The 18,443-nt window shown below is 49.2% G+C and overlaps 1 protein-coding gene across 4 annotated transcripts in view; it reads left to right on the plus strand.

The window, feature by feature from the left end:
• Positions 1-18,443, plus strand: part of SFXN5 (sideroflexin 5) — a 95,777-nt gene that overhangs the window by 54,396 nt on the left and 22,938 nt on the right. For 2 of the 4 annotated variants that reach the window (XM_080592105.1, XM_080592106.1), the window contains exons 10-13: positions 2,178-2,268; positions 6,549-6,664; positions 8,679-8,764; positions 17,175-17,292. In XM_080592105.1, the coding sequence (XP_080448231.1) occupies positions 2,178-2,268; positions 6,549-6,664; positions 8,679-8,764; positions 17,175-17,292 (411 nt within the window). The other 2 variants (XM_080592104.1, XM_080592107.1) reach the window with 2 other exon arrangements.

The raw sequence follows: 18,443 nt of genomic DNA on the forward strand, positions 1-18,443 counted from the left end.
TGTCTATCTTGGGAGGAGAATAAACACCCTGAAAAAGGCACATTTCTCTGGGCTGGGCTGCAAAGTGAGCCCATCTGGAGGCACCACGTCTGCTCTGATGAATCCCACCTGACGCCGTTACGTGTCTGCGCAGCGCCAGCGTGGTGGATCCCGGAGCTGTGACTCAGGCTGTAGGCAGCGTGATGATAATAATCCTCCCGCGGCTGTTTTCTCAGCTCCGGGGATGAATTTTACTCCGTAGTCGGTGTTCTTTGGGCAGCCCCTAGGAATTAAACCCCTTTAGCCCTGCCTGTTGCTGGTGGAGGGCTGGGATCGGGGGGCACCCGCCTGTGGCTGGGCGCTGTCCTGGGGGTGCTGCCATCCCCTCGGTGACCTGCAGGAAGGGGACCACGGGTCGGCCAAAATCATTTCAAAACTGTTAAAAACAGAGCCTCATTAGTCTCCTAAATGTAGTCCTCGTGCTGGGGATTTGGGAGACGGGGTTTCAATCTGCAGCAAGGTTTAATTTCATATTCGCAGCGGGGTGGCTGCTGGAAGTGGAGGAGCTCCCAGGCTCGGCTGCATCTTGTCTGTTTCCAGAGCTGCTGCTCTTCCACTTCCCGTTCGAATCCTTCCATCAAACCTACAAGCAGAGGCTGGAAACCCAACGAAATTTGCGATCTACACAGATTAGCTGTCTCCGGGCTATAAATACCCGAATCCACGGGGCAGCACCAGCGACGCCAGCTGAGAACTGTTGTAGCTTTGCTTTTCCAGGCACGTTTTTTAGGCTGGTGTCTGGAAGCGTTCAGATTCTGCGAGTCCTAGTACTCGGAAAATGTAAGAAAATAGCATTCGGTCAGTTTTGAGTGGGAAGAAGAAGGAGACAAAACCCTTATTCGTGCCGGGAATAAGAAGAAACACCGCGGGGACGCCACTCTGTTGGGATCAGCCGACGTGGCAAAGGACAGGAGGAAGGGTTCCCTTTGGGGTCTTGGTGAAGGCCTTGTGGGGTTCTGGAAATGCTCCATGGGTGTTGAAAACCAGGGCTGTGCTTATGCGGGGCTTGCCCAGCAGTTGTGCTTCTCCACATCTTCCTCGCAGCCTACAAAGAGACGAGATGCGCTGCGGATGCATGTATAATGTAGCAGCTTGCAAAATATGTTCTCCCATGCTTTGCTTTTTTTTTTTTTTAAAAAAAAAAAAAGCCCCCAAATCACTATTTGCTGGCAGGTTTTTGGCTTTGGCTGATTTTTTTTTTTTTTGAATTTTGCTGCATTTTTGGCTGAAAACGTTTTGGCCAGGCACTGCGAACAACTTCCATTTTCGGCCGAAAATTCCCACACTTGGGGGCCGTTGGGTTTCGTTTGCATGTTTGTTTTTCGGCTGAGAAAGAATAAATATTGGGGAGGGGGGGAGTGATTTGAAGGCAGAAGCCGTTCCTTGCGAATAGGTTGGTTTAGTTAATGACCCCATTTCTGGGGTTGGTTTAATTAATAACCCCATTTCTGCTGGAAACAAATGCTGGTGGAGGTTCTCCAACTACCGCCGATACCCAACGGCACGGCTGCGAAGGCAGGGAGTCTCCTCCGCACTGCCTGCAGCACGTCTGCCATGCCTTAGATCCCTGCAAAACCGTAGAAATCTGCATTATTCAAGTGCTGGAGGAGGCAACAAAAAAAGGATCTGCGGTTACAATAAGCTGCCTACCATCTCTTGCCTCTTAATAGCTCCGTTATGGCCCAAATGCTTGCGTTGGAGCGGGGTGCAGGGGTTTGTACGGCCCCACAAGGAGAAATGAGTTGTGTTGGAGCACCCACCACCAGGGATGTTTGGTGTTTTGGGGGTTAGGACCCCCCAGCCCCAGTAATTTTGTGCTAGAAGGGAAAGCCAGCAAGGAGCAGCTGGGAAAATGCTGGTGGAAGGGGTAAAAACGCAGCGAGGGGCATTCCTGTAAGGGTGTTGCAGTGTTTTGTAGCCTGATTTTTGGCTGGAAATGGCTTCAATTTCATCAAGGGTCGAGCCCAACACAGCAAAAACCCGTGGCACCGGGGATTTAGTCCTCAAAAGGAGCATGGAGAGAGACCCCAGGGTGTCACTGCGAAGGGTGCTGCTGCTGGCTGCAAGCTGTGGCACCTGTCCCGTTCCTGCTAGCTAAATGATGCCCTTTCTCTGTGTTTTTTTTTTTCTGTTCAAAGGTGGGCCTTAATGTTCTGGTTCAGAGAGCGAACAAGTTTACCCCCGCCACGCGTCTCTTGATCCAGAGGTTTGTGCCATTCCCTGCTGTCGGTAAGAAACCCTGCCTTTTCTCTGTATTCACCTCGCCCTACGCCGACACAAAGCACCGAAACGTCTCCCAGGCTCTTGCCTCTCCGCTGTGTCCCCGTGGGGACGGCCGGGATGCTGCTGAGCCACGGGGCCGCAGGAAAACTCAGCCCAGAGGTGATGCGGCAGCTTGCGAAGCCCTGTCCGGCTGCACTTTCCTCTCCCAGGCAGCTGAAATAACCACCAGGGGCTTTTTTAAAATTATTTTTCCGATAGAAATGGAGTGAAATGCTCCTGCTCTGAATGCACGGATTTCTAAGAGCCGCTGATTAAAAAAAAAAAAGACCAATGTGCGTGGAGAATTGAGGCTGCTGCGGGCTTGTTAGGGCACAAAATAATGTTCTGTGGTTTGTCAGCAAACTGCTAGTGTCTGGGGACACGGGGGGCACTCAGGCTTTGCTAAATCCAGCGGCTGCGGCATTCAGCAAATTGTGAGTTGGCTTCGTTGTGAAGAAATCTTCAGTGGTGTCAGGGTTATTTTATACCTATACCTATGATTTTTTTCATAAAGACAGTGCAAACACATTTTTGTCCAAGCACGGAGGAAATCAGTTTCCAAAGGTTTTGCTCACAGGTGCGGGTCCCTTTTCAAACTCCTTAATCCAAAACTTCCCTTCGAGCTTTTCCCTTTGCAGTCCAAGTTCTCAGAGCTTCTTCCAAGCGTGACCGAGTCTCCTCCTCTGGTCCTTCTGCTCCTTTTTTTGCACAGAGCCCGTTGTTCTGCCCCTCCTGCCTGCAGTTCCCAGGTTGTTGGGGCTTTTTTTTTTTTCCTCTTTTTGTACTAGAAAACCAGCTGCTTGCCCTTCGAGCAGAGCAGGGACAACGGGGATTAGGGTCTCGGTCGCATTTCTGAGCGCTCAGCTTTTACGTAGGGCATCTGTGGATGTTGTTGTTGCTTCCCCGGAGCCTATTTTCAGAGCTTTTCAGCTTCCTTTTGCTTTTTGGAGCCAGGAGGGCACGAGAATTGAGCACCGGCCCCGAGAGGCTGCTCAGAGGCTGAGTTTGAGTCAGAGAGGCATGCAGGAAGCCTTCGCTGCTGGGCTCTTCTGTTTGTGTCCCAAGGTGTCGGGAGCAGGAGGTTACGCCTGCGTCAGCGTTGATTGAGGGCCCGTAATTAATTTGTTTAGCCTGTAATTAATTCTCTCGTTCTTCTTTTATTTGTGTACTGTCATGCTTCATTATGTGCCAGGACATCAGGAATCCTCCTACTAATTGCTGTTTTGCGGCTCTGAAAGCTGCAAGTCGCCGCTTTGCAGACCTGGACAAACTGTTTAATTAAGACGCGCCTTCCCCTTGCTTCTGAGCTGCCAGCCCTCGGCAGAAGGGCAGGATTTAACATTTTCTACGCGAAAAGCCGGAAGCTGGTGCTAGCCTCTTGCTCCACCACCGTGCACAGGACTGAGCAGGTTCCCCTCGCATCTTCTTTCCTCCCTCTCCCCATCCCACCGACCCGGGCTGAGACGCTCTCGGCAGCGTGTCCATCTCCTCAGGGCCCTGAGGCTGTTGTCTTCACCCAGCAAACCGAGCAGAAATGCTGCCTGCAGGACGTATTTAACGAACCTGCACACGGGGCAGCCCGTGGAGGCGGCCAAAGCTCCGCGTGTGCAGCTGGGTTGGCACAAAAGGGTTGGCACAAAAGGCTCCGTGCTCGGTGTCAGCCACCCCAGCATCATCTCTTCACCGGGAGGGTTTTTGGTTCAGGGGGCCAAATCTGCAGGAATTTCACCAGGAAGGGGCGTAGTGGTGGTGTGTTCTGGAGCCTGGCTGCTCCCAGGGCTGAGCAAGAAGGGGCTGGAGCCGTTTTCAGAAGTCTAGGTGGCAAAGGGCATCAAAAAGGATATAAGAGAGCCACGTACCCAAAACCCCAAAAGTTGCTTCCCAGGCCTGCTCCAGAGGAGGTTACCGCTGGTGGAACGATGCCCCTTGGAGGGAAGGGAGGTGAGGAGGGGGACGGTTTTCTTCTCCCAGGAAACATTTCCGTGGTTTGGTTATTTTTTGGTTTTGTTCTGTTGTAAATGGGGTTAAATTTGTGAATTTTGTAAATATGTACATGGGCATATTTACCGTGTGGCAAGCACCCATTTGGTTTAGAAATATGTACAGAGAGAGCTCAGCGGTGGATTGCTTTGTACCCAAATCCAGTTTCAAATAAGTGTTTTCACAAGAGCAGTTTCTGTGCTGTGGTACCATTTTTTTTTCCAAATTCTGAAAATCAAATTGTCTACGCCTGTATTTATGCATTTCCCATTTCCCTTCGCATTTGACACCTTCAGAAAGCCGGTTTACCTGCAGCCTGCGGTATTTCCTGCTTTCCGCGTGTGTTACCGAAACAAACCAGGGGTTGTCTCAAGCAAATATGCTGGAATCAGGTCTCGAGTTTGGGATCTGGCCAAGGAAGCCCCAGTAGGATGCAAAGACTCAGGGACACATTTTGGTGACCGGTGAGCTTCGGGTCTGGAAACCTCACCCCGAGCCTCACAGCCTGTGCAGCACAGAGCATCGCCGCTGGCATGTTTTGGCTGCCAGCTACAAGTCCGGGGCATGGGAGTGTTAAAAAAAAAAAGGGAAAAAAGGGACTAAACTTGCTTAAATGAAATGCTTGTTTTGTTTTTTTTTATCACGGGTTAGCGAGCTGAAGGGCTGGTAGCACAGGGAGTTTGATAGATGGGGAGAGTGGTCCAGTAGTTAGAATATTAAAGAGGGAGACAGAGTGTGCGTGTGTGTATGTTCCTCTTATTCTGGAGTGTAAGGAGCATTTGTCACCACAAATCATCCTTGATTGCAGGGAGCTGCATTCATATAGGGCTCACCCACCCACCACCCGCAAAAAAATTAGACATTTGTTATATGACATGAATTGAGATTAATTAGCGAATATTAACCCGTCAAGCAGCACAGAAACACATTTTTGGAAGCAGCGGTACCGCAGCAACAGTGGGCTTGCAGTAGTTCTGGGTGGAAAAACAAAACGTGGGGGGGGGGGGGGGTTGCTGGAAAATGCCAGTTTTTATCAGAAACAAAAATTTTGCAGGAATTAGCAGCTCTTCTTTGGAAAAGTTTAAGAATTCCCTGCAGGGACTTGGAGACCTCTGCGGGGACCCCGGAGGAGAGCCGCTCCTGGGGAAGGATGTTTGTGAAGCACAAGCCCCACACGTCGCTCTAGGAGCAGGATTTGGGGTCATTCTGAGAAGGCACCAGTGCAGAAAGCTGGGCAAAGGGAGATTTTTGGGGAAGGGGACCAGATCTGTCCCCACCTGAGCCCCAGGTGCGGGGTTGTGATTTCAGCAGCCGGCTCGATGGCACCAAAAGAGGCGGCGATGTCCTTCCACCCCTCCCAGAGAGGAATTATCCCCTTTTTCCGCCAGGTGACTGAACTGCGTCGGCCCTGAGGTGCCCGTTGGGAGTCCTCAGAGCCCGTGCACGGCAGACGGCAGGGCTGGGGGAATCGGGGAGGCCGCAGGGGGAGTCAGCCAGTGCCCCCCTGGGAGCATCACTAGGGTTGGGCTGGGCTGCCCTCGCCTCGAGGAGTTACAGCAGCTGAAGTGAGCTTGGCCAGCCCGCACGGGGCTTTCGTCCCTGCTAGGAAAAGCGTCATTAAGCAAACAACCACAGCTCCAGCTCTGCAGAGCATGTCCACAGGGCCACTTTCCCCCTAGAACATGGAAGAAATGCAAATAGTCAGCAGAACCACTCTTAACAGGTTACGTGTCCATGACAGCGACCCAACCTTGTCTCCTTTGGTTCAAAGGAAACTTCTGCCCTCCTGAGGGCTCGGACCTAAGCTGTCCTTCGTAGCTCGGTGGAATCCCTTGCCTTGTATTTCCCTCACACCTGCCAAAATTCATTATTTCAGAAGAGCTTGTCTGCTGGCGTAGTAAGAGGACTCAAACCCAGCTGTGAGCTCTGAGATGAGATGAGGCAGCTGTCAGCCAGCGGTGCCGGCTGGTGGCCCACTGCAAGGACCTGGTTTGGCCTCGTAGGTCAAAACAGGAGGTGTAGAAATGCTGCTATTTCTCTGTGTCAATGTGTTTCTGATGGTGGCAAATAAAAGGAAACGATCTTGATTATTATTCACACTTCAGAATCACATTTCACTCTCAGTACCAGAGTGAGTCCTTGACTTTAAGAAACTTCTTGGCAGGCTGATGAAATCAAAGCTGAAGGGATGTCGTGGAGAACAGAAGCTTGCCATTTGGTATTGACCAGGGCTGCAGTGCTAATCATCATGCTTTTCTCATCCTCAGCTAGTGCCAATATCTGCAATGTTGTCCTGATGAGGCACACGGAGCTGGAAGAAGGAATTGATGTCCTGGACAATAACGGAAACATCGTCGGGTCTTCCAGAATCGCTGCAAAACACGTATGTACCTGTGGTGCACCTGGTGAACGCTTACACGAGCACGTACACAGCTCGCCTTCAGGCTCAGCAGCTCCCACAGCTGATGACCTGAAAGAGCTGGAAATAGATGACCTGTATTTATCATGCATGAAGAATTAAGCTGCAGAACGTAATGCCTCTTTGTAGCCACACGTGCGGTAGGGTAGCCACAGAAGTGGGCGTGCTGGTGGACATGAGCATGGCACACCCAGTGCCTGGTGTAATGGTTTGAAAGGGAGCGGGCTGACATCGGGAAGATCCTGGACCACCCCGATGCATTCACAGCCTTAGGATTTCTTTGTGGAAACTTGTAAGCAGTTCATGTTGAATACGAAGCAAAGATAACTTACACCTTTTTCTAAATGAGGAAGACTTCATTTTCGAGCTGAGGAGCTTTTTAACCCTTGCCATGTTAATGCTTCATTAACAACTGCCAACCCAAGCTCTGTGAGGGTAGCCAGATGTTTTTATCTTCGTGCTAACACCTGGTTTGTTTTCCCCTGTAACCTTCTACACTCTGCCATCTGCTTGCAATTATTCCCCTTTCTTCCCTTCTTACATAGTTTTGTCTTCTGAGCATCATCTGATTGTCTGAGGCATGTTGTTTCCAAGTGGGCTTTAATCTGAAATGTAAAGCATGTACAGAAGCACACGCCCAGGCAGAGGAGTTAATAATATAATGCTTGGCATTTCTCTCGCTCCTTCTGTCCAAGGCTCTTAAGGCACTTCATAGACAGCAATTAATGTACAGATTTACAGTCTTCAGCGAGAAATGGGAGATCTCTAATATTGCTCCATATTGATGTTTAACAGGGAGCTTAAAACAATCTGTTGAAGGGCTCAGAGATACTTGTTTGAGCCAGTTTTCCTCACTTAACATTACTGGCTTCAAGACCCTGCTTCCCCTCTCCGTCCTAATGGTCTAGGGGAAGACAGACAACATGGAACAGAAGTATTAAAACTGAAGGTACTGGTTTAAGTGGAGTTTAGGCATCAGACTTCTGAGGACTTCTGCTCAGATGCCATCTTGTCCTGATGCATCTTCCTGAATAGCACAGTGCTGGGTTCTGTAGTGTAAAATTTGGCAGATCCTTGGCGTTACATCTGCGCCTCTCTGAAACCTCCTCCCACTTTAGGAGGACTGAGTGCTCCCAACCCTGGTCGGATGTGTAAATTTCAGCGTTCCCATCCCAAACCCACGGTAACCTTTGCCTAAGTCTGGCAAAGCCCCACCCATGGGCACGGTGCTTAGGGCATCCCAAGTGGATGCTGCCAAAAGTAGTTGGAAGAGGTAGGTGAGGAAGGCACAGTGATGTTTATACACCTTCCTAGAGCACCGATGATGATGTTTTGGTGATTTATATGTATCACGCTGCCAAGCTGTTCTGTTTGCTGCTTCCTGGTGAATCTTGCTAGGGAGAAAGCACCCATGGAGGGACGACGATAGCTCTGCAGTTGGACATCCTACTGCAAAAAGGAGCCCTGCTTGTTGCAGTGCTTTTCAGTAAACCACTGCAGGTTAAAGTACAGAAACTAGTCTCAGATCAAACACTAAGGTACTTCACTGAAATTGACACTCAGTTAAAGGAGAAAGGATTGAGGCTGCTGCTTAACCTGTGCTGAGATATTTCTCCTCACGGCATCTGCCAGGCAGCACCAAGATGTTTGTGTGGAAATACGACAGGGTGGCCGAGCACTTTTGGTCACACAAAGTAACATCAAAGAAGCTGTTAGGTGCACGGCCCTGCTCCCTGCATTCCTCTCTCTGTTTATTCCACTGGATTTATAACCACCCATCGTTTGTAGCAACAGAGCAAAAATCAGTTCTGTGCAAAGAGCTGACAGCAAAGTTGAAAATGGGTGTTGATACATCTGTTCACATATGCAACCAAGAAAGGCCAGCCAAACCATTCCCATGCATTGATTGTGCAGCGCAGGTACCTCCTGGGATTTGTTTTAAATGTCTTGGGTCTGTTTGATTGTTTTTCCTTTCCAGGCACTGCTAGAAACGGCCCTGACTAGAGTGGTCCTGCCAATGCCTATACTGGTTCTACCTCCAATTATTATGTCCATACTGGAAAAGTAAGTGGTGGGTACTCTGAAGGGGGGTACTTTTCTAGGGGAAGGGGGGAAAGATCCTCAGTAGGTATTATAATGTGGTATTTCTTAGAATTTGTTCATCAAAGATATTTTTTGGCTTATTCATGTTTTCATGTTCCAGCATTTTTGGCCATTGTAGGCTGGTAAAGTGTTACATTGATGTGGTTATTTTAAATCATCTTTCTGAGCCTCCAGCAGTTTGCATAACTGTGTTTTGTGGGTCAGCGTGAGCCCAAACTCTCTGAATTCAGTGGAAAAGTGTTCAGAAGTTCTCGGTCCTGCGTGCAGCAAACACTGGAGCTGCCACATGGGGTCAGAGGAAAGGTGCTCAGGCAGCGCTGGGGACCAAGTGCTGTGTCCTGGCCACAGTCTGCCCTGGCTGAACTCATTTCTGCTCTCTTGCAATAACCCCTTAGGCATGGCAGGGTAAAAAGACTTCATTTAGTTTGTTTTAAACCCATCTTTGATCAAGCTTCTTCCTTCATCTCACGTTGTGGGGGACTGCAAATACGAGGTTTCTATTCACCGCCATTTCATTTATGACCACAGGACCTCTGCTGGGTTTCCCTCCTTCCTGCCTGTCTCCAGCCCTGGCTAACTCCAGGCTGTGCCCCTGTGCTGCCAAAGCAGACAGGCAGAGCACAAACCATCACAGCTTTCCATCCCTGTTTAAGACGGAATCTCTCCTGCTAGATGTCGCCACGGAGCACCAGTGCTAGGAGAGTGGGTAGGGTTATTATTTCAGGTCTAACCATCCCTCACATTTCTTACTAACAAAAAACCCCAACGACCTGCCCCGTCCCTTGGATGTTCTCCCCACCTTGCTTCCCAACACGTCTGCTTTTAATTCTGCTCAGAGACGTTTGGAGCCCAGCTCTTGGGTCGTTTGGGGCTCCTCCTCAGGATCTGCCTGCTAACAGCTGCCTGCCCGTCCCATCCCATCCCATGGAGGCTCAGGCAGTGTGAATGGCCCGTGCTGGGGTGGGGATCACCTTGCCTTCCTTTGGAGACTGATTAGTGCATTGAAAGATGGGGGTGCTAAAGGGCTTGCTGCCTTTGTCCGGACAGCCAAGCTGGAAGCACTCTTTAAACAAATTTGTTGATAATGGCTGCTCTAAAGCACTCCACTGACAAAGTAAATAGCAATTAGCATGATTAGGGATTGACCCATAGCTTTGGTTAGCCTTGTGTGCCCTTGTAGAAACACCCCTGGGCAATTTTCTCTCCTTAACGGAAGGCTGGGTCTGCTTCTGTAAATCCTGAGCTTGATTTTTAGCACCCAAATTTTAAAAGATATTTATTGTCTGAACCCCTACAGCACTCAGAGGCTCACACCAGGATCACTTCTTCCCATGACCTGGGTGTAGGGAGAAATATAGCAACAAACGCTGTTTTGGGAACTCTGAAGTGAGTTTTCAGCCCTTGCTGGCCAACACGTTCTGTTTTTTTTTCTCTTTTTTCCTCTTTTTTCCAAGGGACCATGGTGGCTCCCTGCAGCAGGGCACAGTCTTGGTAGCACTTGCTGCCAGCCACTGGCTGGAGGTGGCTGCTGGAGACCCACAAGGACCGGGCGTAGATTCCAGCCCTGATGATTTTGTGCAGTGTTTGATGCCTGATTCCAACCTTTATAATCCCAACCTTTATAATCCCATCAAAATCGCTTTGCCGTTGTCAGCCTAAAGGGCTCCTGTTTTCATCTGTCCACATGCCAGACACTTAAGAAATATTGCGGATTTGTGGTATTCTTGCCGCAGGGCTCTTCCTCGTCGTCTTTCTGTAGCCCTGAGGCTTTGCACCAAGGTGGCTGTGGCTGTTCCTGCTGACTTAGCGCGGTCACTTGTTCCTGGTCCGCCTGTGCCTTGGTGACCAGCTCATCCAGGCAGGATCACCCCAGAGGACAAACTTCTATCCCTGCCATTCAGAGGATCTCTGCTGTTCCATTTATCATGAACAGACAAAATCTTTATGTGCAAAGCCTCAAAGTTTCATAGAAACCTGGTCAGAGAATGATCTTCTACAACAGGAGACACTGAGGACCATTGTGGACCACAACCTTAAATAAAACTAATAGCAAGACGTGCTTTGCACTTGGGCATCGTCACCTCCTGCACTGATACCGTGTGGGTTACTCCATGCACCCGTGCTCCAGGCAAGACTTACTGAAACTGAGACTATCTGTCAAGCAAGTGTGGACATACACAAGGTTCTCTTCAAAAAGTCATCGTTTTATCTGATGGATTTCATCCAGGTTTGCAAGAGAATGGTTTCCTTCTCACCACCCCTGAATGATATAAGATGTATGGGCACTGATTTTGCCTAAATTCTGCGTAGAGCTTCATGGCTACAGTTTTATTTCCCTTTATATGTCTTTGGATTCCTGGAAGTCTGAGTGAGAAACAACAGGGATAGGGATTGGGGTGTGGTTTGGCCACGCAGAGGTTGTGGGATGTGAAAGCATCCACCTGGCACGGAAGACATCCCTTCCCATATCCGAGGGGTTTGCAGTCCAGGTGTTCTCTCAGATCTTTTTAAATGAAGGACACGGACAGAAGTGAAACCTCATGTTGGGAAAAAAATGGAGTATTTGGTGAAAAGTTTAACTTTTTTAATGCAATAAAACTTTAGTTAGACTTTATATTGGCAGTCACATCCAGGCATGTATTATCAGTTTATTTACAGAAGCCCTTGCGGTGTCCGTAAATGAGAACAACAAGAGTGACCGTGCTGCAGCTGCCTGGGGGTCGCACCACCCCAGGAGCAAGCCGCGTTCTCCCAGCAGCGTTTTTTGAATCCAAACCTGCTCCCTCCTTTGTGTCTCGGCGTTCAGAAAGTTTATTTTAAGTGGCCAGTTCCTGGTCGTCGTCTTTCCACTTGGATCCAGGTCTTTCCTCTCTCTCAGCCATCTCTCCATCTGCATGTTTTAACTCCCCCAGCTGCCTCTCTCGTCTCTTGTGCCATTTTTTTCAGCTCTCTTGGCTTCTCTCATCTCTTTGCCTGCTGTGTATTTTAACTCCCGGGGCCGCCTTCTCTGCTCTCCAAGTAATTCAATGTTACCTCCCACTGCCGAGCGCCGCAGCGCTCCATTCTTTCCCCATGTTTCATGCATTTCCTGCTGCTTGGACGCTCTGTTGAGGCAGCTAACATATAGAATCAATGTTTATTTTGAGACTACATATGCCATGCGGGGAACACGGTGTCAGTTATTTTGTGCAGATGTATTCTCATTTAAGTTTTATAAATAATATCCGTGCTGGCAACTTTAATACGGAAAAATATTGGTTTCATATTGTCTGTAAGATGGAGAAGAGTCATCTGTGGGATCTCAAGTCAGCTGACTTCAGATCAGAAAAGAAAACTTCGTTAGTACCCCTGTGTCACGGAGATGTGAGGACAACCGCATCTAATGCGTTAAGTTGGATTTCGTGCACTTCAAACATTTTCCTTTATTCATACACTTCTGTGAATCCTTTTATGTGATGGAATTTGAGAACCTGCACGGCTTTCTCCCAGAAAGGACCAGTTACAGAGCCATCATCCAAGGCTTCTCCCGTAGTCTTTGTCAGGTTTCTGACTCCCTGCAGAACTGGAGCCCACCGCGCAGACGGTCAGTGTGTAGAGCATCCAGATCTGTGTACGTCCAGCCTTGGGTTCCCCTGATCTCTTTGGTGGGAAAACTGAAATTCGGTGTTATTTGGTTCGCATGCTCTGGACAAGTGATGGACAGGCAGACTGCAGCTCAGCTCACCAGCAATGTCTGCCATGGACACTTTGAGGCAGTGGAGGTAGAAGAACATGAGTCCTTCTCTTCCTTATCTCCTTATCCTAAAGCCTCTCCTCTACCTCGCAGTACAGGTAACCTCAAAGGGTCTGAAGCACAGAAGATGGCCTGAGGACGGGCTCCAGGAGCTCACGTATGTCAGGCCAGACAAGAGAAGTCCCCAGAGCTGCTGTGCAGAGCTTATGGAGGGGAGATAAAGCTGGAACTGTTGGGACTGGGCAGGAGCTGAGAAAAGCAGGGAGCAGAAGAGTTGTGTCCCTGAAAGAGGAACTCTTCTACACCTCCTTCACCACCACGTCACCCTGATCTTGAGGCTCGCAGAGCTGCTAGCACCACAGCATAGCAGCATCCTCACACGGCAGCTGTCAGGGCTGTTTTCCTGTAAATCTCATCAAATCAGGATGTTCTCAGGCTGGATCAACTTGCAGAGCTGCTCAGGCATCGCTAAGCCAGACTAAAGTGTGAGCAATGGATTGTCTTGAAGGATACTCGGTAATCAGACCATGGCTCTGCAGTGGTGGCTTTCTTAGCCTTAAACCATGATTTTCACTGCAGAAATGAGAGCGAGGTAGGAGATCCTCCTGGACCTTGTGCTCGTGGCCTTTTGCTGGAGATATTGCCCTTTAGATCTGCTTGCAGAACGATTCCTGCAGGTGCTCTTCTTCCTCCTCAAGTGCAAAGTCTCTCCATCCAGCTAAACCCTCGGTGAAGTTTGTTTGAACCAAACAGCTGCCAGCAGTGACACCTTAAACTGCCGTGGCTGTTTCCAAAGTAAACATTGAAACTGCTCCTTTAATTATGTCAATCAGGCAGAAAAATCCCCCAACATCGCTCCCTTTGCATCTGCTGTGTCCCCTGGAGCAGGCTCTGAGGCCGGAGCCGGAGCAGGAGATGCTCTTGAGCGTGGACAAAGCCCTGGTGGCCCGGCCAGACGGAGTGGCAGACAGAGCCGCGGGCTGTTAGAGGAGCCCAGCTTTCCTGAAACGACCCCAAATGAGTGAGAAAAGCTCAAACACCCTCTGCAGAGAGCAGCAAAGGTCTCTCTGAAGCAAGACGTGGCACGGTGCTGGCTCCAGCAAGTTCTGAGCACAACAGGGATTTGGGGTGCGCCGTCTGGGCTGGGACGGTCACCCCAAATTTTGTGGTTGTGTCAGACGGGTCGCAGAGCCCTGGGCTCCGAGGAGCCTGGGTGCCTCGGGATACCCAGAGCCTCAGCCTCCCGTGCTTTTCTTACCCCGCTGGCATCCTCGGCGTCTTGCAGTGTATGCATTAGCTCTGAACCTGTTTATACCAAACACTACAGAAACCCCACAGAATCTGTCAGCTGGGAGACTTTGGTTAACTCCTGTCATATTTAGTTTAGCATCTGACACCTCCTTCTAGACAAATACAGCTCTGGTTCACTGAACCTGATAACTCCTTTTTAGTACAGCGACTGACTTCCATATGGAATAAATTACAGTACCTCTTGAAAAACGCCGGAGGCAGCTGCCAAATTATGCAAAATTTAAACCACTAATGAACAATGTGATGAAAGTTGAATGAAGGTGTATTTACAAGAGCTACAACACACTGTCTTTGCGGAGCAGATGTACTGTCTGTACAAGTATGCGTGTGTCTGTGTCTGTACCTACGTACACGCACGCTCATGCATATTGAAGTTACCCGTGAGGGCTCGCTGGTTTAGGTACATCCGTTCACACTAAGTGCTACCTGGAATTGTTAAGCCAGAAGCTCCCCGGTACGTTGCTGCCTTTTTTCTGTCCACCAGGCAAATTTTACAGAAGCAAATTGCAGAAAGAAGAAGCGTCAGGGGGCTCTGAAGGGGGCTAAAGAAACAAATCTTTTAAAAAAAGAAGAAGAGAGAGGCGTGGAGGAACGTATCGCAAAAATAGACCTTCTTTTTTCATCCAAAGGCAAATGCATAAACAAATCGGCTTCTGAAGCAGGAACAATAGATCATATTACTGTGTCTCTGCAGATTTCCAGCATGACACCTTCTCTTGGTGCAGACTTCAGTCTCTTGGAGTTTAATCCGAGTGCCAAGGTTTGAACCAGAGCCTTGCCAACCCTGTCCCGTGTACAGGGCAGCACATAAAGCTGCTGGTCTTGTCCAAGAACAGCTTCATGTGCTTTTGCACCATTAAGGTAACATTCGTTCTTGTGAATATATATAATATTCACTCTTGTGAATATAGCGATCTGCTAAAGGAGATGCCAGGGGCAAAGCTGGGCTGTCAGGAGCATCTAAAGGTCCAGACCTTCATGATCCAGGCAGAGCACACAGGACAATGCAGTAAACTAATTCCCTCAACAGATGAGTATTAATTTTATTGATTCATAATCTGCTATAATACTCTGCAATGAAACCACTGGGAAACATCTCATCATTCACTTCCGGGGGGGAAGGTTGAACAGAGGGGCTCTGATCGCATTTGGCAGCTACCAAAATGCAGCAAGCAATATTTAGCTGAATATTCTTCTGAGATCTGTGTCGAGAGCAACAATCCTAGGGACGGAAGAAAAGTGACCTCTCAACTAATTATGAGTCATTTATTCTGAACTACGCAAATTTTAGAATCCGAATCCCAATTAAGACATTACACTACATGTGTTAATTAGTCCCCTCTCCTTTTTAAATCAAGCCATAACTCTTCTTAATTAGGAGGTTAGCCATTGTAATTTGAACTGGCCTGGGTCTGAGGCACTTTTGGAAATCCCACCTGGGGGCTGTGCCGGGGATCACTTTAAATTGGTTGAGTTTTTACTTGGGTGATTATAAGGTCCCCAACAGGGCAGTAATTAAAGAGGGTGCAGCTTCCAAACTGAGGTGTCAGGGTGGTACAAGCAGTGATGTCTTGCTTCTAAACCGTGCTCCAGGGAGGCTTGGAGGAGGCTGGTCTTCGGATTTTCTCAGTGAGGGCTCTCGTGGATCACGGCAGCTTTAGCAGAAGAATAAATCACTTCCAGCAGTTGTCCGTCCGCGTCCCAGGGACTCGTTATCACAACTCATCGCTGGCAATTCCCAAATGTCTCATTTACAGAACCGTAGCTGGTGAATGCAGGTAGAGCATGGAGCAAGGTAGGGAGCAGGTACTTCCCTGGCTCACACAAACACTTGTGGACTTCAACAGGAGTCTTTTAATTTAGACCATGTTCTGTGCAAAGCAAAGTAGCCAAGCACTGAAGAAGAGAAGCCTGGCTTTCAGAAATCGATAGGATCGATTCTGTCTCGTTAGCTTATTAGGGAGCAATTGAGATATCGGAGGAGTTACGTCTCCAGATCTTGTTTTCCTTCCCCACTTTCCCCAAGCCTTTTTACAATGAAGACAGCTTTCAGCAAGCACTGCTAGCAAAGGGCACGGAGTCTGAATGTTCAGGCACACAGACAACCTACGGCAGGGTAACAAGTTCCCACACATCAGCTGCTCCGTTAGAATTCATCAGGTGCGTGCCTGCAGCCTGCAGTAATCTGGTTTCTTGCATGGGCTGCAGGCACAGGCTGCACAGGGAGATGCACCTGCAAGGTAATGTGTGTGTGTGTGCCAAACGCTCGTATCCCAGGCTAGCAGCATGTCCTGATGTGGGAAGGGTTGTTTGCCTTGATTTTGTGTTCTCGTCCCAGTGGAAGGGCATTAACTAGCAGATTTCTGCCCATGTTTGATGGCCCTGAGGCATCAGCATCCTCAGGGACGGTCAGAGGAGATATGGACTCTGGGACCGAGGGACTAAGGCCATAGCTGATGACCCTGCGGCAAATCTGGCTGCCCCTCTACGTTGTTAACATCTACTGAATACTCAGGCAGAACTCACCATCTACTTGTCTTATTTCCATTTGTTTTGGATTGGTAGAAAAAAAGTTAATGACAGGTGTCATTTTGGTGCAGATAGCTTCCGAACAAACCCCTCAAGAATTATATTTTATCCCCTAACGTTTGTAAACCATCCAAGGTCCTGTATCCTGGAATATACTTAAAATGGCATCTTCTACGAGCAAGATGCTGTCTCTGTCATTCAGTGTTAATTGCCTTGGAAGAGTCACTTAATGGGTCATTATCAGAACCTGACCATGCAGGTAGCTTCACAAGTTTGCTGTTAACAAGGCTTGAACTCGAACATATCCCCTGGGGACAGCCGGTGGTAAGGCATCCTTATCACCCACTCCGCAGAAGTTTCATTTTGCACAGATTAAGGCGTTGTCAAGTTTACTACTTTATTACCCCATTAACGAAGCCTTTTTGTGTGGTGCAGCTGACAGAGTTCCCAGTGTCTCTCAAGAGCCTAATTTCCTTCTGCTCGCGGACAGCCTCCGAAGCCTTAAAGCGAGCAGCACCTGCGTGTGGCCGGATCACCCCGTGTGCGGTTTACTCACATGTGATACGGTTTGAAATGGGGGAAGCCTGCGTGAAGTGGTCCTGTGTAATGTGGGAAAGTGAGCACTTAAATGGCCTTGGACCGTGTAACCCCAGCAGATGCAGGAGCTCGGTGCAGGACTCAGGATCCTTTGTGGGTGTTCTCAGCTGGGATGACCCACCGGGAGGAACCCGCACCAGTTGTGGGGAAGGCTGGTGGGTCCGGTCCGTGAAATGGTCTAACGGAGCTTTTCTTTTCCAGGACATCCCTCCTGAGGTCCCGTCCCCGGATGATTCTCCCCGTGCAAAGCCTTGTGTGCCTCGCGGCCTTCGGCCTGGCCCTCCCCTTGGCCATCAGCCTCTTCCCGCAGATGTCCGAGGTCAGTACCTGTCTGGTCCCTGCAGTGGGATGTCACAGAATGGCTTACCAACGCCACGGCTTGTTTTGCCCTCTGGATAACGGTCTCGTTTCTCCAGTTCATTTTGTGATGAAGTTGGTTGCTGTCTCTTTCACTTGACAAGTCACTGGTCAGGTGATGGTTATGTTGGTCCCTCCTGTTAGCACATGCTACACCACAGATTAACAGCACGTGGCTTTGCCCCAACTTCTACCAGTGGCTGGATCATGTGGCGGGATGTACTTTCCAAGGGGAATCCTCATTTCACCCAGCAAACATACCTTTTAAAGACAAGGGGGGACAATGCGTGGTCCTCCTTTCCATCACATCTGTTGTACCCCACCACAGCGATCTGCTTCTCCTGTACGGAGGGTGTTTGGACTGTGAAGCGATCAAAACACCAGGGAACAGTGGGGCAAGCAGGCTGGAGCATTTTGGGAAGTGTATGAGGCTGATGTTCTGCCTGCTTGGTCTCAGAGAAGCATCTCGACCATAACTGGTTGTCTCTTCCAGTGGTACCGAGGTCTGGCGGGGTCAGATCACGTCAAGAGATGTTTTTTATTTCTGGCTGATGGCTTCTGCCCCGTGGCTCCAGCAGGGTTTGTCCTGTCTTGTGGGTGGTCCTGAGCTTAGTCAGAGCTGAGCTGCACCAGGGAGAACATGGCTCAGCTCGCTGTCCCTGTGGCAGGGATGTTTCCGTGGTATTCACGTGGTGAAAATGAGTATATATCCCATTACTCAGAGCTGCCACTGGGATACACGTCTGATGTGGACCTACTTTCCCAGAGCTTCTTTGAGGGTTCCTGGCTGCTTGTCTTCTAGACTGGCTCCAGGAAGACACAACCTCAGGGGCAAGGCTTCTCCCCACTTCGCAGTCTCCACTACATTCTTGGCGTTTCGGAATAATGTTTAGTCTGAGCCTGGGTGGTTTTCAGGGGAAAAAATACAAAGCACTTCCCTGGATGGATACTGCATCTTGTGGGCACTAAAATGCAAGAGGAGAAGGTAGGATGGGAGTTTTGTAAGGGAAGCGAACAGAGGAAAACTAGCCAAGGAAACAGGCAGAAGGGCTAATGAAATCACTTGTACCTAAATTGGCTGAGCAAACTGTGAAGGTGTATTTTTTTGTGAGT

The sequence above is a fragment of the Anser brachyrhynchus genome (genome assembly GCF_964034855.1).
Source record: "Anser brachyrhynchus genome assembly, chromosome: 4".
NCBI classification, from domain to species: Eukaryota; Metazoa; Chordata; class Aves; order Anseriformes; family Anatidae; genus Anser; species Anser brachyrhynchus.